Source organism: Triturus cristatus, chromosome 5_1 (assembly GCF_964204655.1).
Source record: "Triturus cristatus chromosome 5_1, aTriCri1.1, whole genome shotgun sequence".
Lineage (NCBI taxonomy): Eukaryota > Metazoa > Chordata > Amphibia > Caudata > Salamandridae > Triturus > Triturus cristatus.
In genome coordinates, this window is record NC_140587.1 from 67,983,450 (window position 1) to 68,008,532 (window position 25,083).

General features: G+C 45.6%; 1 protein-coding gene and 1 long non-coding RNA gene across 3 annotated transcripts in view; one reads left to right on the forward strand and one right to left on the reverse strand.

Moving 5' to 3' along the window:
- The window catches only part of LOC146830197 (uncharacterized), a 144,056-nt gene that overhangs the window by 21,643 nt on the left and 97,330 nt on the right, over positions 1 to 25,083 (reverse strand). The window lies entirely within an intron of this gene.
- LOC146830198 (uncharacterized) overlaps positions 12,198 to 25,083 on the forward strand; it is an 83,898-nt gene continuing 71,012 nt past the window's right edge. Inside the window, exons 1-3 of one of the 2 annotated variants that reach the window (XM_085604422.1) lie at positions 12,198 to 12,270; positions 16,854 to 16,970; positions 17,474 to 17,629. In XM_085604422.1, coding sequence (XP_085460548.1) covers positions 12,219 to 12,270; positions 16,854 to 16,970; positions 17,474 to 17,629 — 325 coding nt within the window. In that variant the 5' untranslated portion in view covers positions 12,198 to 12,218. Of the gene's footprint in view, positions 12,271 to 16,850; positions 16,971 to 17,473; positions 17,630 to 25,083 lie in introns of both variants that reach the window. The other variant, XM_085604423.1, reaches the window with a different exon arrangement.

Genomic DNA, 25,083 nt, shown 5'->3' on the forward strand with positions numbered 1-25,083 from the left:
CCACAGATGAAGATGACCCCTGTATCCTGATACTGCTGGACCTTTTATTTGCCTTTGATACAGTCTTGAATGGTATTCCCTGACAATGTCTTCACTGGTTCCAATCTTACCTTTCCAACTGACTTCAGTTTGTTCACATGGGCACATCCAGATCACAAAAGATCCCTATCACCTGATCCCTATCACCTGTGGAGTCCCCCCGGGTTCCCTGTCTCCTGCTATTTTCAGTGTTTACATGGAACAGCTTAGTGCTCTACATACAGAAGAAAGTTTCTTCTGCTTTAATCATCTAATGCCTCAAACACTCTGAAAATTATCTAAACATGTCCAAAGCTAACCTGAAGCTCAACCCAACCACAACAGATTTCTTTTGTTTGCCAATAACAACAAAGAAGATACAGTAAAAACCTGGCTGAATGACTTGAACCTTGATGAACTTAAAATACAACTCCAGAAATGTCAAATCACTTCAATTCACCCTGAACACTAACCTCACCCTCACAGAATTACCGAAAAAAGAGAGACTGCTTGGTAACAGCTCAGTCTTCTAAATAAAGTCAAACGGTTTGTTCCAGAAAGTGACTTTGCAACTACTGTTCAAGCCTTGATTGCATCTGGATTGCGGTGAAGCCCTACTCCCTGGTGTCACAGACTTCACACTGGCACCCTTTAGGGGAATCCTACATGCTGCATTATGTCTCATCTTGGGCCTAAACAGATATGATCATATCACTCTATCCTGACAGAACTCCATTGACTCCTATTGCTCGGCCACAACATCTTCTAAAGCAGCTGTGTCATTTACAACCTGCTCCCTATTTATCTTGCAGACAAGCTCATCATCTCTGGTGGTTCTTGGGACACCCGCTGCCAGGACATCATCACACTGCATACCAAAGGCCTGATTATGAGTTCCTAGTAATTTTCTGACCCATGTGTAAACTTTATTCATGGGTTTGAATTACAAACTTGAAGTTATATAATGCGTTGGCTAATTATTGGATGTGTTAAATATCACAACGTCAAATCTCCCAAAATGTAAGGAAAAGCATATAGTATTTATTGCACCATGCAGATTTTGAACATTAAACACCAAAATCTGCACGTTATTCCCCATGAAGTTGTAAAAGGAGTTATTTATTGAATCCAATAAATAACGTACCCATGGTATCGTTATTTATCAAGGATGATAAATGAAGACAATGGGGCAGATTTACAAGAACTGCCTCATCTCTGCATATCAGCAGAGATTCGGCCGTTAATTTGCATCATGCAAAGAAAACCTTCAACCACCATGGATGCGTTGCATTTAGAATGTGGCGCACCGTGGTGCAAGGATCGACAGATGCGTGACACATCTTTAGGCGTAAAGGTAACACATTGCTGGAGTCATGTCTCAAGCATGACACAACTCCAGCAATGCTCATGGGTGGCCTATACTTATTGTGCTGCGTCACTCCTTACGCCTGCTTATAACAGGTGTAAGGTTTTGATGCAGTGGCGTCGTAAAAGTGACTCAGTGAAATCTTGTAGATTTCACTGCATCACTTTTAAGAGGCTTTCTTACGTGGGAACGCCCACCCTGTATACATTATACCTGACGCAGCTATAATGTGACGCAGGACTTGACAACGTGACATATCTCCCTAGATGCGTCACGTTGTAAATATGTCGCATTGTGGTGCATTGTTTAACCCCTTCGCTGCCAGGCCTTTTCCCCCTCCTGTGCCACGCCCTTTTTTGGCTATTTGGGGTAGTGCGCGCTGAGGCCCCTGTAACTTTTTGACCACATAAGGTATCCACGCCAAATTTGCGTCCTTTTCTTCCAACATCATGGGGATTCTGAAGGTACTCAGGGTTTGTGGATTCCCTTGAAGGGGTCACAGAAATTAGCCAAAATACAGCAAAATTTAGTTTGTTTTGGGAAAATGGAAAAAACGGGCTGCAAATGAAAGCATCTGGGATTTTCCCTGCAAATGTTATCAAAAAAAGGTTTGTGGGGCTGAAATCGCCATTTTCCCAGCTTTTAGGGGATTCCAGACTTTTGTCAGCAACACAAAATCTTTTACACAGTTTTGGCATTTTTCTGGGACATAGCCCATTTTTGCTATTTTTTGTGCTTTCAACCTCCTTCCAGTTAATGGTAGAAAAGGGTACAAAAGCAATAATGGATCCTGGAAAGCTATACATTTTCGAGAAGTAGACAAAATTCTGAATTCAGCAAGGGGTCATTTGTGTAGATCCATCAAGGTTTCTTTATAGAAACTAACAATTAAATATAGGATAAATTGAAAATTTGTTGAAAAAAAGCGCCTTTTGTGTCAATGTTTTCACCTGTAACTTCTTCTAATTTTGACAGCTCATTGAAAGCAGTATACCGTTACATCCGCTGGACATTACTGGTTGTGGGGATATATAGGACTTGTAGGTTCACCAAGAACCCGACGAACCCAGAGCCAAAAACTGAGCAGCAACTTGCAATGGTTTTTTATTATGTACCGGGTATATCGTAATTATTCTGTAAAAATGTGTACATGGAAAAATCGGTATGAAAGACACCTATGTATTTCTGAAATGGGAACAAAATATAGTGTTTAGAAACAGTAGATATTTGCACATTTCCAAAATTGGGATACTCATACTAGCATGAGAATTATCAGTCATTTTTTAGAATGACTTCTTTTTTACACAATGTCTTTCATTTGGAAGGCAGAAATGCATCGAAAGTCAATAGGTAATAACAGTTCCTTTACTATTCTGAATTACCCTAAGTCTCCCGATAAAAATGGTACCTCACTTGTAGGGGTAGGCATAGTGCCCACGACAGGAAATGGCTCAAAACCCAACATGAACACACCACATTTTCACAATGCAAAATTACCCTTTTTTAGCAAAGTGCCTAGCTGTAGTTTTTTAACCCTAGCTCTGCCGGCACCTAGGGAAACCTAGCAAACCTATATATTTTTGAAAACTAGACACCCCGGGGAATCCAGGATGGGGTGACTTGACTGTGTCCCACCAGGTTCTGTTACCCAGAATCCCTTGCAAACCTAAACAATTGCCAAAAAAAAAACATTTTCCCCATATTTCTGTGGTGGAAAGTTCTGGAATCTACTTGGATCCACAAATTTCCACCCACCCAGTGTTCCCCAAAGTCTTCCGAGAAAAATGGTACCTCACTTGTGTGGGTAGGCCTAGTGCCCGCGACAGGAAACGGCGCAAAACGCAATGTGTACACACCTCAATTTCGCTGTGAAAAATTACCCTTTTTTGGCAAAGTGCCTAGCTGTAGTTTTTGAACCATAGCTCTGACGGCACCTAGGGAAACCTAGCAAACATATACATTTTTGAAAACTAGACACCCAGGGGAATCCAGGATGGGGTGACTTGACTGCCTCCCACCAGGTTCTGTTACCCAGAATCCCTTGCAAACCTAAAAAATTACCCAAAAAACGCATTTTCCCCACATTTCTCTGGTGGAAAGTTCTGGAATCTGCGTGGATCCACAAATTTCCACCCACCCCGCGTTCCCCAAAGTCTTCCGAGAAAAATGGTACCTTACTTGTGTGGGTCAGCCTAGTGCCCGCGACAGGGAACGGCGCAAAACGTAACGTGAACACACCTCAATTTTGTTGCGAAAAATTACCCTTTTTAGGCAAAGTGCCTAGCTGTAGTTTTTGAACCATAGCTCTGCCGGCACCTAGGGAAACCTGGCAAACCTATACATTTTTAAAAACTAGACACCCAGGGGAATCCAGGATGGGGTGACTTGACTGCCTCCCACCAGGTTCTGTTACCCAGAATCCCTTGCAAACCTAAAAAATTGCCAAAAACACCACATTTTCCCCACAATTCTCTGGTGGAAAGTTCTGGAATCTGCGTGGATCCACAAATTTCCACCCATCCCGTGTTCCCCAAAGTCTTCCGAGAAAAATGGTACCTCACTTGTGTGGGTCGGCCTAGTGCCCGCGACAGGAAACGGCGCAAAACGCAACGTGGACACACCTCAATTTCGCTTTGAAAAATGACCCTTTTTTGGCAAAGTGCCTAGCTGTAGTTTTTGAACCATAGCTCTGCCGGCACCTAGGGAAACCTAGCAAACCTATACATATTTGAAAACTAGACACCAAGGGGAATCCGGGATGGGGTGACTTGACTGCCTCTCACCAGGTTCTGTTACTCAGAATCCCTTGTAAACCTAAACAATTGCCCAAAAAACGCATTTTCCCCACATTTCTCTGGTGGAAAGTTCTGGAATCTGCGTGGATCCACAAATTTCCACCCACCCCGCGTTCCCCAAAGTCTTCCGAGAAAAATGGTACCTCACTTGTGTGGGTCAGCCTAGTGCCCGCAACAGAAAACGGCGCAAAACGTAACGTGAACACACGTCAATTTTGTTGCGAAAAATGACCCTTTTTAGGCAATGTGCCTATCTGTAGTTTTTGAACCATAGCTCTGCCGGCACCTAGGGAAACCTAGCAAACCTATACATTTTTGAAAACTAGACACCCAGGAGAATCCAGGATGGGGTGACTTGACTGCCTCCCACCAGGTTCTGTTACCCAGAATCCCTTGCAAACCTAAAAAAATGCCAAAAAAACACATTTTCCCCACATTTCTCTGGTGGAAAGTTCTGTAATCTGCGTGGATCCACAAATTTCCACCCACCCCGTGTTCCCCAAAGTCTTCCGAGAAAAATGGTACCTCACTTGTGTGGGTCGGCCTAGTGCCCACGACAGGAAATGGCGCAAAACGCAACGTGGACACACCTCAATTTCGCTGTGAAAAATGACCCTTTTTTGGCAAAGTGCCTAGCTGTAGTTTTTGAACCATAGCTCTGCCGGCACCTAAGGAAACCTAGCAAACCTATACATTTTTTAAAACTAGACACCCAGGAGAATCCAGGATGGGGTGACTTGACTGCCTCCCACCAGGTTCTGTTACCCAGAATCCCTTGCAAACCTAAAAAAATGCCAAAAAAACACATTTTCCCCAAATTTCTCTGGTGGAAATTTCTGGAATCTGCGTGGATCCACAAATTTCCACCCACCCCGTGTTCCCCAAAGTCTTCCGAGAAAAATGGTACCTCACTTGTGTGGGTCGGCCTAGTGCCCACGACAAGAAATGGCGCAAAACGCAACGTGGACACATCTCAATTTCGCTGTGAAAAATGACCCTTTTATGGCAAAGTGCCTAGCTGTAGTTTTTGAACCATAGCTCTGCCGGCACCTAAGGAAACCTAGCAAACCTATATATTTTTGAAAACTAGAAACCAAGGGGAATCCAGGATGGGGTGACTTGACTGCGTCCCACCAGGTTCTGTTACCCAGAATCCCTTGTAAACCTAAAAAATTGCCAAAAAACCCACATTTTCTCCACATTTCTCTGGTGGAAAGTTCTGGAATCTGCGTGGATCCACAAATTTCCACTCACCCCGCGTTCCCCAAAGTCTTCTGAGAAAAATGGTACCTCACTTGTGTGGGTCGGCTTAGTGCCCTCAACAGGAAACGGCGCAAAACGCAACGTGGACGCACCTCAATTTCGCTGTGAAAAATGACCCTTTTTTGGCAAAGTGCCTAGCTGTAGTTTTTGAACCATAGCTCTGCCGGCACCTAGGGAAACCTAGCAAACCTATACATTTTTGAAAACTAGACACCAAGGGGAATCCAGGATGGGGTGACTTGACTGCCTCCCACCAGATTCTGTTACCCAGAATCCCTTGCATACTTAAGAAATTGCCCCAAAAAAACACATTTTCCCCACATTTCTCTGGTGGAAAGTTCTGGAATCTGCGTGGATCCACAAATTTCCACCCACCCCGCGTTCCCCAAAGTCTTCCAAGAAAAATGGTACCTCACTTGTGTGGGTCAGCCTAGTGCCCGTGACAGGAAACGGCGCAAATTGCAACGTGGACACACCTCAATTTCCCTGTGAAAAATGACCCGTTTTTGGCAAAGTGCCTACCTGTAGTTTTTTAACCATAGCTCTGTCGGCACCTAGGGAAACCTAGCAAACCTATACATTTTTGAAAACTAGAAACTAAGGGGAATCCAGGATGAGGTGACTTGACTGCCTCCCACCAGGTTCTGTTACCCAGAATCCCTTGTAAACCTAAAGAATTGGCAAAAAGAACACATTTTCTCCACATTTCTCTGGCGGAAAGTTCTGGAATCTGCGTGGATCCACAAATTTCCACCCACCCCGCGTTCCCCAAAGTCTTCTGAGAAAAATGGTACCTCACTTGTGTGGGTCAGCCTAGTGCCCGCGACAGGAAACGGCGCAAAACGTAACGTGAACACACCTCAATTTTGTTGCGAAAAATGACCCTTTTTAGGCAATGTGCCTATCTGTAGTTTTTGAACCATAGCTCTGCCGGCAACTAGGGAAACCTAGCAAACCTATACATTTTGGAAAACTAGACACCCAGGAGAATCCAGGATGGGGTGACTTGACTGCCTCCCACCAGGTTCTGTTACCCAGAATCCCTTGCGAACCTAATAAAATGCCAAAAAAACACATTTTCCCCACATTTCTCTGGTGGAAAGTTCTGGAATCTGCGTGGATCCACAAATTTCCACCCACCCCGTGTTCCCCAAAGTCTTCCAAGAAAAATGGTACCTCACTTGTGTGGGTCGGCCTAGTGCCCACGACAGGAAATGGCGCAAAACGCAACGTGGACACACCTCAATTTCGCTGTGAAAAATGACCCTTTTTTGGCAAAGTGCCTAGCTGTAGTTTTTGAACCATAGCTCTGCCGGCACCTAGAGAAACCTAGCAAACCTGTATATTTTTGAAAACTAGAAACCAAGGGGAATCCAGGATGGGGTGACTTGACTGCCTCCCACCAGGTTCTGTTACCCAGAATCCCTTGTAAACCTAAAAAATTGCCAAAAAAACCACATTTTCTCCACATTTCTCTGGTGGAAAGTTCTGGAATCTGCGTGGATCCACAAATTTCCACTCACCCCGCGTTCCCCAAAGTCTTCTGAGAAAAATGGTACCTCACTTGTGTGGGTCGGCCTAGTGCCCTCGACAGGAAACGGCGCAAAACGCAACGTGGACACACCTCAATTTCGCTGTGAAAAATGACCCTTTTTTGGCAAAGTGCCTAGCTGTAGTTTTTTAACCATAGCTCTGCCGGCACCTAGGGAAACCTAGCAAACCTATACATTTTTGAAAACTAGACACCAAGGGGAATCCAGGATGGGGTGACTTGACTGCCTCCCACCAGATTCTGTTACCCAGAATCCCTTGCAAACCTAAAAAATTGCCCCAAAAAAACACATTTTCCCCACATTTCTCTGGTGGAAAGTTCTGGAATCTGCGTGGATCCACAAATTTCCACCCACCCCTCGTTCCCCAAAGTCTTCCGAGAAAAATGGTACCTCACTTGTGTGGGTCAGCCTAGTGCCCGCGACAGGAAACGGCACAAATTGCAACGTGGACACACCTCAATTTCCCTGTGAAAAATGACCCTTTTTTGGCAAAGTGCCTAGCTGTAGTTTTTGAACCATAGCTCTGCCGGCACCTAGGGAAACCTAGCAAACCTATACATTTTTGAAAACTAGAAACTAAGGGGAATCCAGGATGTTGTGACTTGACTGCCTCCCACCAGGTTCTGTTACCCAGAATCCCTTGTAAACCTAAAAAATGCCAAAAAAAACACATTTTCTCCACATTTCTCTGGCGGAAAGTTCTGGAATCTGTGTGGATCCACAAATTTCCACTCACCCCGCGTTCCCCAAAGTCTTCCGAGAAAAATGGTACCTCACTTGTGTGGGTCGGCCTAGTGCCCTCGACAGGAAACGGCGCAAAACGCAACGTGGACACACCTCAATTTCGCTGTGAAAAATGACCCTTTTTTGGCAAAGTGCCTAGCTGTAGTTTTTGAACCATAGCTCTGCCGGCACCTAGGGAAACCTAGAAAACCTATACATTTTTGAAAACTATATACCCAGGGGAATCCAGGATGGGGTGACTTGACTGCCTCCCACCAGGTTCTGCTACCCAGAATCCCTTGCAAACCTAAAAAATTGCCAAAAAAAACACATTTTCCCCACATTTCTGTGGTGGAAAGTTCTGGAATCTGTGTGGATCCACAAATTTCCACCCACCCCGTGTTCCCCAAAGTCTTCCAATAAAAATGGTACCTCACTTGTGTGGGTCGGCCTAGTGCCCGCGACAGGAAACTGCGCAAAACGCATCGTGGACACACCTCAATTTCGCAGTGAAAAATGAACCTTTTTTGGCAAAGTGCCTAGCTGTAGTTTTTGAACCCTAGCTCTGCCGGCACCTAGGGAAACCTACCAAACCCACACATTTCTGAAAACTAGACACCCGGGGGATTCCAGGGAGGTATGGCTTGCGTGGATCCTCCAACGTTTCCTTACCCAGAATGCCCTGCAAACCTCAAACTTAGCTGAAAAAATCACCTTTTTCACACATTTTTGTGTGGGAAAGTTGTGGCATCACCAGGCTGACACAAATTTCCTACCACCCAGCGTTCCCCCGGGTCTTCCGATAAAAACAGTGCCTCACTCGTGTGGGAGGCCCAAGTACTCGCGACAGGCAAGGGCCCAAAACGTATAGAGGCGAAATGAAAATTGCCTACCTCAAAACGACCTGGTTTTGCAAGGGGGGTCACCTGGGTTTTTGGCCCGGTGCTCGGCGGCCACCTAAGGGAAACTACCAAACCCACACATTTCTGAAAACTATACACCCGGGGGATTCCAGGGAGGTATGGCTTACGTGGATCCCTCAACGTTTCCTTACCCAGAATGGCCTACAAACCTCAAATTTAGCTGAAAGAATCACCTTTTTCACACATTTTTGTGTGGGAAAGTTGTGGCATCACCGGGTTGACACAAATTTCCTACCACCCAGCGTTCCCCCGGGTCTCCCGATAAAAACGGTGCCTCACTCGTGTGGGAGGCCCAAGTACCCGTGACAGACAAGGGCCCAAAACGTATTGAGGCGACATGAAAATTGCCTACCTCAAAACGACCTGGTTTTGCAAGGGGGGTCACCTGGGTTTTTGGCCCGGTGCTCGGCTGCCACCTAGGGAAACCTACCAAACCCACACATTTCTGAAAACTAGATACCCGGGGGATTCCATGGAGGTATGGCTTGCATGGATTCCCCAACGTTCCCTTACCCAGAATGCCCTGCAAACCTCAAATTTAGCTGAAAAAATCACCTTTTTCACACATTTTTGTGTGGGAAAGTTGTGGCATCACGGGGCTGACACAAATTTCCTACCACCCAGAGTTCCCCCGGGTCTCCCAATAAAAACGGTGCCTCACTCGTGTGGGAGGACCAAGTACCCACGACAGGCAAGGGCCCAAAACGTAGTGAGGCGACTATGAAAATTGCCTACCTCAAAACGACCTGGTTTTGCAAGGGGGGTCACCTTGGTTTTTGGCCCGGTGCTCGGCGGCCACCTAGGGGAACCTACCAAACCCACACATTTCTGAAAACTAGACACCCGGGGGATTCCAGGGAGGTATGGCTTGCGTGGATCCCCCAACGTTTCCTTACCCAGAATGCCCTGCAAACCTCAAATTTAGCTGAAAAAATCACCTTTTTCACACATTTTTGTGTGGGAAAGTTGTGGCATCACTGGGCTGACACAAATTTCCTACCACCCAGCGTTCCCCCGGGTCTCCTGATAAAAATGGTGCCTCACTCGTGTGGGAGGCCCAAGTACCTGTGACAGGCAAGGGCCCAAAACGTATTGAGGCGACATGAAAATTTCCTACCTCAAAACGACCTGGTTTTGCAAGGGGGGTCACCTGGGTTTTTGGCCCGGTGCTCGGCGGCCTCCTAGGGGAACCTACCAAACCCACACATTTCTGAAAACTAGACAGCCGGGGGATTCTAGGGAGGTATGGCTTGCGTGGATCCCCCAACGTTTCCTTAGCCAGAATGCCCTGCAAACCTCAAATTTAGCAGAAAAAATCACCTTTTTCGCATATTTTTGTGTGGGAAAGTTGTGGCATCACCGGGCTGACACAAATTTTCTACCACCGTTGCGCAAAAAAAATTCCTGGTGTTTAGTGGACTTTCTGCCCCCCCCGAAGGGGCAGATTAGGGGCCAATGCCCCATCTGCCCCCCGGGGGGGCAGAAAGACTGTAATAATTGGGGGGTGGGTGGGGGCATTGGCGTGCCCGTTTCGGGCAGCCCCCACCCTAAAAAAAAAATTAAAAGAAATCCCTGGTGTATAGTGGGCTTTCTGCCCCCCCGAAGGGGCAGATTAGGGGCCAATGCCCCATCTGACCCCGGGGGGGCAGAAAGACTGTGATAATTGGGGGGTGGGGTGGGGGCATGGGCCTGCCCGTTTTGGGCAGCCCCCACCCCTATTTTTTTTTTTTTTAATTCCCTGGTGTCTAGTGGGCTTTTTGCCCCCCGGGGGGTCAAAAAGACTAAATTTAGGCAAAATTATTTGGGGGAAGCAAAGGCCCTTGCCCAAGGGGCCGCTCCCCCCTCCCTGGTGTCTAGTGGGTGGATCCCTGCTTGGGGATCGCCCTCCTGTGGTGATCCCCAAGCAGGGATCCACTGGGGAGGAGTACCATTGGAAAGGGGAGATTCTCCCCTTTCCAACGATACCTCTCCCGTCTTTCTACGTGCTCAGGGGGCTGAGATAGCCCTCTGAGCATGTACAAAGTGAAACTGAAATGAGCCTCTTGGCTCATTTTAGTTTCAGTTTCAGTGTAATGACGTTGGCGCGACATGCGCGCCGATCGTCATTACACTGAAAGCAGGGGGGGGGCTCGGGAGCTGGGGAAGCTCTTCCCCAGCTCCCGAGGCTATTTTCAGTAAAAGGGAATCCCTCTGGTGCCCGCACCAGAGGGATTCCCCAGGGAATGCCCCATGACGAGCTGGACTCGTCATGGGCACAGCGCGACTGTGCTCCATGACGAGTCCAGCTCGTCATGGGCACACAAGGGGTTAAGATGCCGCTGCATCACAACAGTGACGCAACGGTGGCGTAAAAGTGTCGCAAATGCTTGTAAAAATGCCCCTTAGTTCATAGTCAGGCCCCAAGAATAGTAACAAAGAAAAAAACAAGACCACAGGCCATTTCTATCTATGCACAAAGGAGCTAAAATAATATCCCTGTATCCATCCCTCCGTACAATTTACAAAAGAGTTAAACCCTCACCTTTTTAAAGATCTACTTCACAATGCACTAACCGTCCACAGTGTAGCCTCCTCTGTCAATATTCGCTGACATTATACTTGTCTTTCACCATCTACAGTTGCATTTTGGCTAGGTTTGCTGTATAGAAATGCTGTACACATCCATACTCATATGAAATACTTGGTGTGTCACAATAACCAATGGCGTGTGCCTTTGCTATACAATTTTCATTTATTGACTCACACACTTAACTGAATGCCATATGTTCAATGATATTTGTAAATAATGTGTAACTTTTTTTCATGTTCTTTCACAAACAATACAAGTGTCTCACCTGAGCAGTGAGGAATTTCCAGTCCCAGCATAAGTGCAGTGTTACACCTGGATGGTAATCACCTTCACATAGTTTTTATTATGCAAAAAAGCAACATTTGCAGCATATCTAGCAGGAATTACAACACATGCTAGGATGGAATGCAACGAGGTGTTTACTCACATAATAATACCCTGACAAAGATGTCCATGTTGCGGGATTTTTGAGGTGTAGAAACACCTCTTATTTCAGGTTTGGCCCTTGCTGTTGCACTATTTAGAACTCCAAATTCTTCATGTTTTCTGTCTTCTTTGGACATTTTTACTGATAAATTGTCAGAGTTGAGGTAATTACACTATTCAATAAATACTCCACCCTGCTGTAAATACCCAAGATAGAGATGAGCTTTTATTCATATTTATGATTCCTGTACATATTTATATGTTTGACTGATTGTAATTTAGCCTTGCTCCTATAAACATGGCCTTAGTACAGTTTGGTATTTACTCACTAAATCTGCAGTACATCATGTAATACAGCTTATTTTAATACATTTCTGAGGGATGATGCCAGCAACCAGCGAGGTGCACCAAGTTACACACAAAGGGTTCAGCCACATCCTGTGTACAGAGTTCAGGTATTCTGTGCCGCACCCCTTCTGTGGCAGTATAAAAGACATTCCCTGAGCATGAGATGTGCATAAGATCCATGCAAGTGATCGGGCACAGAGACTCGTTCACCCTACTCCTTACTGTCCTAGCATCATGAGGGCCATCCTTGCAGCTGTAGCCATGCTCCAGGCACTGATAACTGGAGGTAAGATTGACAGAACTTTCTATATTTTTTAATTGTGTCAATGCCCAAAGGTACTCATAGATATTAAGCATGTAGTGATCAGGACAGGGATTCATTCCCACCAGAAATCCCTGTAAGTTTAAACGTCCCCAGCTGACTTTATCTACTATCACATTATTTCCCCTTTATCCTGCCTTTCCCTCTATATTTCATTGATTTTTATCCTAAATAGGGGATCAAGTCAAAGTCCTACATGGACATTACAGAATTACTGTTACAGTGCCCAGGGAAGTCCGTCCTCATGGTAGAGTTGGTCTTGCACACATATATGTGTCATGCTTCATCTTCTGTGACCTCTACTAACCCTGGTAGGACAATGCCACCAGGGTGGACTTGACCTCATGTTAGACTATGACCAGGAGGGAGTTCTTGAACAAAACAACTATTGGACAAAGGAGGGATCAAGATCAGTGAATTAAAAAGTGCTTATAGTTCCTCAGTATATCGCCTTTATCCATTGAGGACTACAGGTATATCGGATAACCGAGGCAAGATGGCAGGTTGAAGGCAAAAGCTCAAATCACCTCTTTTTTAGGCCAACATGATTCTGCTTTACTCTGTAACTCTAACAGGTCAAGGGCATTCTTCAGGGCCAGGGATCCCCAACTACTTTGTGGCAATTGTGTGGCCAAATTAGTTTTTATACTAAAAAACCTAAGAGTTAACTCTGGAGAGACCTACCTGAATTAAGGTGTGGGTAAGGTTAACCCTAGACTTCAGGGGATACCGGCTTCCTGGTCTAGGAGGGGACAATGTGCTTTATAGTCACACTTACTCCAAAAGGTACACCTGGCCTTGCCATCTAAACAGAGCCCACTCCTTGCCCCTGGTACAGGGGAGGGGCAGCTGCTCTGTTTATAAAGACCGGCATTTATAAACAGAGCGGCTGCTCCTCTCCCTGTGTCACAAATATGTGTGTGTGCCCTCCTCTTACAGAAGATGGACTTCACTAGGCATCTGGGCAGTAATTCTGTAATGTCCATGTAGGACTTTGTCTTGCTCTCCTATTTAGGATCACAGTCACTTACATGTGTATAGCTGCAGTACATTTTGTGGTTGTTGCAAGACCACCTTGTGTGGCCCTGCATGTTTTGGTAAATCTGGAGTAATGCAAGACAGCTCAAATCTCTGTGTTGCGTTACACTACCACAGAGAGGCATTCGATGGGTGGAGCATGGGTTTTGCACATGTTAACCCATGGATTCTTAAGCATTCACAGATTTACCAATACTGGTAGACATGGGAATGCATCAGAATGCTAAGCATTCAATTAATGAATCAGGGACTTATAGAGTGCGCTACTCAGCTGTGAGGGTCTCAAGGCACTGGGCAGGGTGGTGGTGCAGCTCCCGATCACTCAAAGAGCCAGGTCTTGAGGCACTTCCTAAAGGTGTGCAGAGTAGGGGAGCAGCTGATGTTGACTGGGAGCTCGTTCCAGGCCTTTTCTGTGACATAAGAGAAGGCTCTTCCATCTGCTCTGGTTCTGCGGATATGTGGGGTCTGTCCCAGGGCATGGTCGGCGGAGTGGAGGTTACTTTTGGGTACGTGGAAGGATACTCTCTCGTTGAGGTATTGGGGTACCATGTTGTGGGGTGATTTGTAGGCGTGGGTGAGTAGCTTGAAGGTTACTCACTTCTCAACAGGGAGCCAGTGGAGGTCTCGCAGGTGCTGGGTCATGTGCTTTTTGTTGTGGGGTTTCGAGGAGGAGTCTGGCTGCGGTGTTCTGGATGGTTTGGAGCTTGTGTAGCAGGGTTCTGTTGATTCTGGCATAAAGGGCATTGCCGTAGTCCAGTCTGCTGGTTATGAGTGCATGGGTGACAGTCTTTCTGCATTCGGGGGGATCCATTTGAAGGTCTTGCAAAGGATTCAGAGGGAGTTGAAGCAGGTGGAGTCAACGGTGTTGATATGGCGGGTCATGGTGAGGGAGGAGTCAAGGATGATGCTGAGGTTAAGGGCATGGTCTGTTGGAGTGGGTGGGTTTCCGAGGGCGGAAGTCAACCAGGTGTTGTCTCAGGCGGTAGAGGAGGGTACGAGGATGAAGACCTCTGTCTTCTCTGAGTTGTGCTTCAGGCAGCTGTTGTTCATCCAGGCTGTGACGTCCTTCCTTCCTTCCTGGAAGCAGACTCTGGTGTCTTCTGGACTTTTTGTGAGGGAGAGGATGAGCTGGGTGTCGTTGGCGTAGGGAGCTATGCTCAGCCCATGCTGTCTGACGATGTCGGCAAGGGGGGACATGTAGATGTTGAAGAGTGTGATGCTGAGTGAGGATCCTTGGGGTACTCCACAGTTGATCTCTGTAGGTTCAGAGAGGAAGGGAGGGAGTTTGATCCTTTGGGTCCCACTGTAGAGAAAGGAGTGGATCCAGTTGAGGGCGGTTCTTCATATACCAGCACCGTGGAGTCTGGCTGTGAGAGCGAGGTTTGAGACGGTGTCAAAGGCTACGGAGAGGTCTAGTAGGATGAGTGCCTCAGTGTTGCCCAGGTCGAGCAGCACATGGATGTCATCAGTGGCGGTGAGGAAGGCGTTCTAGGTGCTGTGGTTGCTGCAAAATTCAGACCAGGAGGAGTCGAGGATAGTGTTCTCTTCGATGAAGGTGGTCAGTTGGGCATTCATGAGTCTTTCTGTGACTTCGGCTGCGATAGTTTTTAAGGTCCGTCCGGTCGGCCGAGGGTTTCTTAAGGAGGGCCTTGACCTCTGCCCACTTCCAGTCATCAGGGAAGATGCCGGATTCAAGGGAGGTGTTAATGGTCCGGCCTAGTTCGGGTGCTATGGCAGCGGCGGCTCTGCAGTAAATGTGCGGCAGGCAGGGGTCCGTGGGGGCTCCTGAGTGGGTGTTTATCATGGTTGTTGTGGTATCCTCTGTGGTAGCCAGTTTCCAGGTGGTGATGGTGGGCTGGTTGTCAAAGTGGCAAGGAGGGTGGTGTCTGGAGTCTGTTCGCTGAAGTTGTCTTAGAGGGCCTTGATTTGCAGGTGGAAGTAGGAGCTCAGCTTGTTACAGAGGTCCTGGGATTGTGTGACATCGGTGGCTACGCTGGAGGGTTTTGTGAACTACAGTATGACGTTGAAGAATTCTTTTGTGTTACTTGCATTGGTGTGGATTTTGTTCTTGATAAAGGTCCGCTTGGTGGCTCTTATTCACTGGTGGTATTCATGGCGTTCCTGTAGGTGTTATGGTCTTCGGTGGTTCTCCAGTTCCGCCAGTTTCTCGAGGCATCTGCAGGAGTGCCTGGCCTCTTGGAGGTTGGTGGTGAACCAGATGGCCTTCGGAGGGCGTTGTTTGATGGGTGGCGTAGGGGTGAGAGCTTGTCAGGGCAGCTGAAGATCCAGCGGTGTAAATTTTGAGGCTGCGGAGTTGGCGTCCGTCGTGGCGGGGGGGTCATGGAAGAGGGTGGTGTTGAGGGTTTCCTCTGTGATCTTGCTCCAGTTACTTTGTGGCAGGCGTGGGGCAGGTTTGGGTGCAGTGGTCGTGTTGAAGGTGAAGTGTACACAGTGGTAGTTTGTCCAGCATTGTGAGGGGAGGCATAACAAGGAGATATATCTTTATTTATACTTGTTTTGACCTCTTTCTAAGTGTCCCTTTTTCCTCAATTAAAATACTGGTTCAAACTTAGGCATGCATGGTACAAGGGTGCCTGCGTTAGCACTTGGCCCAGTTTGTGCACCAGTGCAGACTGAGAATAGGAATGCACCATATATTAATACATATGTCACCTTCATGCACTCTACCACATGCACAGCAAGGTGTCTTGGTGTATTGTGCTGTGTGAAATAATGTTAAATATGCCAATTTTTGTTTTGGAAGGGCAGCCTTCCAGTACAAAACCTATGAGAGACATCACACAACTGCTTTGAACTACAATGTGATTACAGGCAGAGGTAAATAGCACAACATCTTAGTAGATCTGGTGCTATTCTGCTCTCTGCATTTGACACAACACAGCACATTCGCTTTGGTTACTGCTTTGTATTCCGTCAAATCTTAGTAAATCTGCTCCTCTATCTTTAATTAGCTCTAAGTATCTCAATTTCCCCTTATCTCTATCTATTTATCTCTGTCTGTTTCCATCTGTTTATTCCTAGCTATTTCTGTGCTTCTGACAGTCTCATTCTGTCTTTGGGCATTATTACTATCTTGGCGGACATGGTTACTCTGTCACAAATGTGACTGATATCCCATCTGCCGTATTACAATTCTATTATATCCTATGGAACTTACTAATGCGCAGTGGGATGTCCATTATGTTTTTGACGGAGTATTCCATCATGCCTATCAATCTGTTACAATATTCATTCTACCTCAGTTTTTCCTCATCTATCCCCAATCAGCTTTTTGTGTTTATGCTTCTTCACTCTTCTGCTCTACCAACAGTTCTTGCACCCTGAAGCCCAGACATTTCTTGTCTTTTCCTTATTCCCAATATTTCAACATGAAAAGGGAATTGTCTGCACTGTGAGGCTAAAGCATCTATACTTGTTCCTAACTCGTATATCTCTCTATTCTAACGAATAGCAACGTTCTACAAAGATTGCATTTCTTTTTTCAGCAGATTGTCTACTTTGCGAGCAGTGTTTCGCTACTGGCACCAGCCAATGCTCAGGTGTCTCCAAGCAATGCTCCCCCGGTGTCACTCACTGCATCAAAGGGCTGGAGAATGACACACAGGGTGAGTGCCACATATCTGTAATGTGACTTCATCGTCAACATTCTAGCCAGTGCTTACTTTTAAAATAATAAGTACCAGGGACCAAGATATTTCTATACTTTAACTTTCACCTTTATTCCTGTCTTGTGCTGTCTGGTATACATTCCTCAACCTTCCAATCCTAGTTATCTTGCTTGCCTGTTTTCAAATTGCTAATTTGCAAACAATCTATATAAGAATAGGATGACAAAATTGTGTAAAATGTATAATTCCATTGAGTAACCCTTGTTATGGGAGGGGTCAGGTGTGAGAGCCCATTCAAAAATCTGCGGGATAAATTTTTTCTACCTACTGAAAATTCAACTTTGCTGAAAAACAGTGATGTAATTTTATTTTGATGCACTAAACCCTTGTTTTTTGGGGGGGTATAGCTGTTTCACTCATGCTGCTTTACCGTGCCTGCTCAGGAACTAACACTGAGATCAGTCTTTTTGTTGAATCAAAACATTCATTTTTGCCAACAGGGACTCAAGTTTATCTGACTGCCTTCAAGGACTGTCTGGATCCCTCCCAAAAGTCAACCTGTGGTAGAGAGTTCTTTATCAAAAACTCAGTGGTTTCTTTCCAGATCAGTAGAACATGCTGTAACTCTGACTCCTGCAACAGAGGGGATTTGGAAGGTATGTTCCAGAGTGTGCACTGACATCCAATACACATGCAATGTGCAGGGTAGATGCAGTCTGTGGCTCATAAATCTGGAATGCAGGTGATATGCAGGCCAGGTAGAGTGTGACTCTGACATCTGTAATGGAGGGGGGGTGCAGGGTACATGCAGTCTTTGACACTGATGTCTGTCATCAACAGGGTGTACAGGGTATGTCAAATCTGTGATTCCTACATCTGTAACAGAGGCAATGTGTATGGAATGTATAGTTTGTCACTCCAATATCTGTAATAAAGAGTTACTAAAGGGTTGGTACAATATGTGACTCCGACATCTGTAACCGGGGGATGTGCAGGCATTTTCAGTAACAGAGATGAAGTGCATGGTGCAGCCCGTCTGTGACTCTGACATCTTTAACACCGGGGTTGTGCAAGGTATTGCCAGTTTGTGATTCCAATATCTGTAACACAGGGATGTGTAGGGTACATAAAGTCAATGACTCTGACATCAGTAACGGAGGAAATGTCAAAAGTACATGCAGTCTTTGATTCCGTCCTCTATAACTAAGGGGACGTGAAAGGTATATAGAATGTGTGACTGTGACATCTGTGACAGAAGAGACGTACAAGGTATGTTCAGTGTGCAGCTTTAACTTCTGTTATGGGAGGGATATGCAATGTTTATATAGATTGTGTCTTAGACTACAGTAACAGAGGGGATGTGGAGCCGATGTGCATGAACTGGCTGTAAGTGCACAAACTTGTGAAACACTTAGGGGCTGACCCTGATCTCACTCGGAGAAGGCTCCATCTGACTCAGATCCGGAGGGCTTTTTCACCGACTCGTGCTCCAGGGCTCTGAGCGCCCGAGTACGATGCGAACAAGCGCTGATGGACAAGGGTCGTTCGGAGCCCCATTGAAGTCAATGAGAGCCTGTTGTATGATGCGTACATAGACTCCCATTGATGAAAAAGGTACGTTGCGCACAAAGACGCCCCCTGTAGTGGGGACGCATCTGTGCCACCCGCACTGTACATGCATGTGTAGGGGGGTCCCAGAACATTTATGTATCAATTGCTCCGACTCGATCCAGCTGTCTGCACCGTGCATCGTACTGGCTCGGTCGTAAATCGCCTCCATTGCACGGCATGGTTTGCTTACGGATGAGATGTACGGAGCGGTTTGGACCCAGAAGCAATTCAGTCGCCGATTTCGCGTTTCTCGCATCGTACTTGCTCGCTTGTACAGCTATACGAGTCGGACGGAAAACACGCGTACGGCTCATACATTTTCCGTCCGGATCACGTTCGGAGCCTTTCCGAGCGAGATCGGAATCAGCGCCTTAGAGCTTGATTCAGCTATTCACATGACTTCTCACCAATGATTCTTTATTACTCTATATCACTCTTGCTTAGGGGTGGGCGGAATTTGCGAAATTCACTTTCGCAAACTATCGCGAAAATGTTAAAAATCTCCGCAAACACGCGGAAATATCGCGAAGATGCAGAAGTTTTTTTCCCGCCCGTTTGCGGTATTTTCTGCGTGGTCGCGGCTCATCATCTTACCCATGTGGTTGCTCGCGGGCGCGGCCATCTTGTTTTCACTTGTCTCGCGGTGCATGATCACGAGAAGAAAGACGTGATCACACGACGAGTTACGTCACTGCGGGCGCGAACTGTCGCGAGACAGCGCAAATGGCACCAACAATCCAACATCTCGTGGAGAACGCGACCGGATCGGGAAAACTTGTCGGCGAACGCGGGGATTCAGGTAAGGCAATCGCGCGCGCGCGAATGTATTTTTGAATGTATTTTTTTACTGCGCGAGCAAGCAAAAAATTTCCGGTAGGATGCGGATTGCGGAAATTTTGAAATTTTCGCGCTCTCCGCGGAACGCGAACAAGCCCAATTATCGCAATTTCTGCGAGCGGAACGGAATTTTCGCCCAGGCCTACTCTTGCTTGCCCCAGCTCCTAATCCCAAATTAAGAGCATTCAGAACCTAGTATAGCACAAAATTCGAGGTCAATAATATTCATCTTCACATAGACAGACTCCACAAAATTGGCCACCATTGTCTTATCATGATAATCATAGACAAGGAAGTCATCTTTTTATCGAACACCCCTCCTCACAGGATTCTCAATGCCATCAAATAGGTTCCAATGGTATGAGTCAAAGATAAAGATTTCTAAAATGTAGAGTTTTCTTAAAGGTAAGTCAGTAGTCACTTGCTCCCCCTGTCTTCTTTGACACTTATTAAAATTAAATATTGAGGAGGGAGTATAGGGTTCCACAAACAAATGTTTGTAGGAAGGTGTCTTATTGAGAAGCAGGAACCTGAAAAAAAGAAAGCTGGAAAAAGGAGGAATAGGGACACAAGCTACAGACTAAACTCCTGTCATGATCATAGGACCAGTTATTACTGACCCCAAAAGGGTCTTAATAGGGAAAAACATTGGCTACCCATCAACAGGGGTGTTAGGGGCTTGACATGTCTCCAGCGAGTCACCATATACTGCCCCTCACTTCTGACTAAACTACTGTTTATTTAATTTAGCAGAGTTCATTAGTAAACAACTTTCAAGAACACTGCCAAACCACAGGTCAGTCCTCTTGGCCTTTCAGGACATTTCACTGTGTAGGCAGATGGCTTGACTGCACATGTGTGAGGGGTGCAATCGAACTACATTTCGCTCATACTGTGATGTACTTTGCATGCTGGCACTGCAGTGTATCTGCTAAAATAGGTCTGTCACTCAGGTCCCTCAGCAGTGCATCCCTTAGGATAATGAGGAGTGACACAGGGCAGCAGGTTCTGGGTCCGAGTCCTCTCCCAGCTTCTGATAGCACTGGGATTTCAGTACTATTAGAAAATGGGGAAAGGCTTGATGTGGGTCTTCTATGAGCTTTGTATGCCCTGTCTAGGTTCTTGTTTACAGGACAGGATTCATGTCCCTCTAGTTCCACTGCCCAGTGTTGGATTGCTACCCTGCTGCTAGCAGTCAAGTGGAACCAATATAAGATAAAAAACATATTTCTGAAGCTGTTGCTTAGTTCATTTGTAAGAGTGGGTGTGAGAAGGTGAATTTGTGACAGGGAGTATGCGAGTGAGTGTGTATATGTATGTGTGTGAGTGAGTGAGAATCAGTGAGAGTAGGTGTATGATTATGCTTGTGAGTGTGATTGTGCATGAATTTGACTGAATGAGAACCAATTATAGTGAGTACATTTGTGAGTGTTTCTAAGTGAAAGTGAGTAAGCAAACCTGAAAATGAGTAAGAAAAAGTAACTCAGAGTGAGTGACAAGAGTGAGCATGGAAGTGAGAGTCTGGGAGGTAGTGTGGGTATGGGTGAGTTAGAATGAGTGAACGAAGGAGAGTGAGGGAGAAAATGTGAAAGAGAGAGTATTTGCTTTAGTTTCTTCATGGGTATGTGTGAATGAATGAGTCATGGTAAGCGTGTGTTTGGGGAACACTTGTATTTTGTAGCAGTAAGTGTGTTGGAATGTGTGACTGTGATTGTGTGTGAATAAGAGTGGGGTAGAATTATATTCAATGAGATATAGAATGAGTGTTTCTGGGAGTGTATTTGTTTTTGTGAGTGAGAGTCTGAGTATGTGTAATTGAGAACTGTATATGGGTGAAAGTAAGTATGAGTGATAATGAGTATGTGAGAGAGAGAGTGAGAGGCATTAGTGAGGCAGTGTTTAAAAATGAGTAAGAGGGTAAAAATGAGTGTGCGAGTGCATGATATGAAAGAAGTGTTAAAGACTGAGGGTTTGTGTGGGTGTCTTTGAATATATTGCACCAGTAGCAAAATACAGGTGCTGGCATATGTGAGGTAATACAATGACTAAAGAGGGGCCAACACTGCATATGGGGGAAGGAATTTGATTTTCTGGCCACCTGGAACTAAGGACTTAGGGGCTCATTATGATGTTGGATGAACTTTAGTCCGTCCGCCATCGTCCCGGGGCTTGAGAGCATCCGCCTATATGGCAGCGGTGGTGCACATAGAATTACAATGCGACCACCACTGTGGCTGTTGCATTGCGCATTTGTACCATTGCGGAGGGTTCTGCTGGCTGCAGCACCCGCCGCAATGGTAAAATGCAAGTTTTGCATTTCCCTGCACTACGTGGTAGGCACCATGTGCAGCCTGCCACATGGTGCATGGAAATGTTGAGGGGCACCATAGGTGCTCCCCAAGTTATACAACTTTAGTGCCCCTGCTGAAGGGGGGCCCACTTCAGGCCCCCAAAGTACATCCCCGCCACCCCATGAATGACAGTTGAACCGCCATACACAGGCTGGTGGGGATGCAGCATCCTTATTTGGTTCACAGTGCCTGCTAGGCACCACCACCATTTTAGAGATGCTTGGTGGGTCCACCAGGCAATAGTAATGATTGCCTGTGGTAGACCCATGGCAGACAGACTTTGCGATGGCAGACGGACTTTGCGTCTGCTAGCATACCGCTTGCCATTGTAATATGGTGGGCGGAAAAGTGCTGCAAGATGGAGGTGAAACAGCCACCGGCAGGCTGCCGATGGTGGTTTCACCACCTTCATAATGAGCCCCTTAGTCAATGTGTCAACCTGAATAACAAAAAACAATTGTACTACAGCCAATACAAAACCCACTCAACAATGTTAACATGAGATATGATTCTGAGAGTATTTAAGCCCAAGACACAAGAGAGGGCCTCTTATTGGGAACCAAAGACATCTTTCATAAAGGAATCACACACTCAATGAGCACTAGAAAACAGATTATGCATATTTTTCTAACCCCCAGTGTCATGCATATTATATGAATTGTAAATACACAAAATTTAAACAACAAAGAAGTGAAACAAATACATGAATAGTCTGAGCAACAGAAAATATTCTAACATAGGGCCTGATTACCATGGCAGCGGCAGGCCCTCCGCCATTGGACTGCGCTTTTCCACCCGTCATATTATGAGGGAGGGGGAAAGTGTTGGGGAAGCGTGGCGGTCAGAAAGACCGACTGCCACAGTTACGACAGGCAGTCCTTTTTTGAAGGACTGTGGGAGCACTCACATTGCCCAGCATTGATGTTGGGATTATGATATCCCTTTCTGCTGGTCATGTCGCGGTGGTCAACACACCATGAAAAGGCAGGCTGAAACGGATTTGGGGGCCTGTAGTGGCCCCCCTTCATCCCTGGGCCTGGGGCATGGGCACTCGGGGGCACCTATGGTACCCTCCTACATATCCCTGCACCATGGTGCCTGCCATGCGGTGCCTGCCATGCAGTGTAAGGATATGCAAGTGCCTTTTTTTGCATTGTGGTGGGGTCTGCTAACCGCATCCCCAACACAATTCACAGTATAGATGATGCAACCGCCATGGTGGCGGTCGCATCGTAATTCAGATTGTGGGGAGGACGCCTCAAATCCGAAACGATGGTAGACGGACTGAAGTCCTCCACCATCGTAATGAGGCCCATATTTATTATAAATCACCCTCATTTCCTAATTCTAGGCACTATGCTAGATCTAGAAAATTAGTCAGAAACAGCCCATGTTGGGTTTTAAGGATGGTGCATACTTGCATACCAGATTCAGCATGCCAGAGATATTTTTCTATTTAGTATTTAGGCAAAGTATCAAAATTAAAATATCTCTGTACAGAAATATTGTGTTTTAAATAACGTCTGTTGAAAATATCGAATTAAGGTGTAGTATGAAATATTGATGTAAAAAATATCGGTGTAGAAAATGTTGTTTACAATATTGTTTTTTTAATGTAATATGCTTGCATTGTTTATTCTTTTTAATAGTAATTTATTTTTTAAATTATTCTAAATATTTCTAAATTTAAAAAGATTTAAAAATGTATTATAGTTATTTTTAGGAGCGGGATGTTGGGTTTATAGGGTATGAAGATAGGAAATGTTTAAAAAAATGTAAATAAAAAAACAAAAAAATCATAACCTTTTGTTTTTTAGGAGTGAGATGTTGGGTTTGTAGGGGATAAGCGTGGGGAGTATATTGGGGATAAGGGTGGGAAGTGTTTTCGAATGTTTATATTTATTTTAATGTAAAATGTTAAATATTTGAACAGTTTTTTTTGTTAGGAGTTGGATGTTGGGTTTATAGAGGATAAGGTTGGTGAGTGTTTTGATATATGTACATAACATTTTTAAATGTTTTAAAAATTGAATCATATTTATATAAAACATGTTTAGCATTGGGATCTGAAATTTTACATTTCCTTTTTAGGAGTGGTATGTTGGGGTTAAATGGGATAAGGGTAGGAAGTGTTTTAAAATATTTATACCCAATTCATATATTTGCACAAAATTGACCCAGCACCCGAGAAACACAAATAATATATTATGTAATGGCAATGTAGCATCACATTTCAAAAGACAACATTTCGTTAGAACCGGACACCAGCACACAGGCAAAGGGATACACTCATTCCCAAATCACAACAATCTAATGACGGGAAGCATGATGCCTTGTTGACGCTATCTGTTTGTATGGGTACCACATTGACCTCAGATTCGCCACATGTGCTTTGCTGATCAAAACTATTTTTTTTTTTTATTTATTTTATTTTAAAGGTTTTATATAGCGCTGGCTAGACCCGGAGGTATCAGAGCGCTTTACATGAGTATCAAACCACAGTTGCAGGTTACATTGTTATAAAGGTTACACAGTTATTAGAGCATGGCAACATAGTTATATGTAAGGTCGAAACAAACAATAAGGACATATACATAAGGGAAAAAGCTGGAAAGGGGAGAGATTCAGTGGGGGGGTAGGAGCAGGGGAAGTAGACAGAGAACGAATGAGGGAAAGAGGAGGGGAGGGTGAGAGACACAGCATGGAAAGAGGAGGGGGGTGACAGGGACACAAACCGGTAGACGAGTCATAGCTGCGTCCAAAGTCCAGTAAGCTGTGATCCAAGGGGAAGTGGTTCATTTCCCCATCTCTGTAGCGAGAGGTTCCCTTTACACAGTGGACTCTCTCAGAGGGGTCTCTGAGACTCCAAAGCCTACACACTGGATACTTCCCCAAAAAGGGGAGAGGGCCTGCTTTGGCAAGGGGGGCCATACCATACCTCAACTGTGAGTGGCTCCCCTGGCGCTGTGGACTCTCTCAGCGGGTTCGCTGAGACTCCAGAGTATAAATATTGGATCTTTCCCCAACAAGGGGAGGAGTGCTTAGTAAAAGGGCACAAAGGACAGGGGGCTAGGCAGTGTAGCAGGCAAGGGGAGAGATTATGGGGAGAGGGAATAGGAGCAAAGGAAGTAGACAAAGAAAGAAAGAGTACTATGAATTATGAGTGCTTTACATGAGGAGAGTTGCGTATCTTACAAATTCTACATTGTTACATCAGGCACAACAGTTACAAGTTACATTTTTTAGCAAAATGGCATGTAGAGGGGTAAGGGGTAAAGTAAAAGGGTGAGGGGAGGGAGAATTTAACGGAG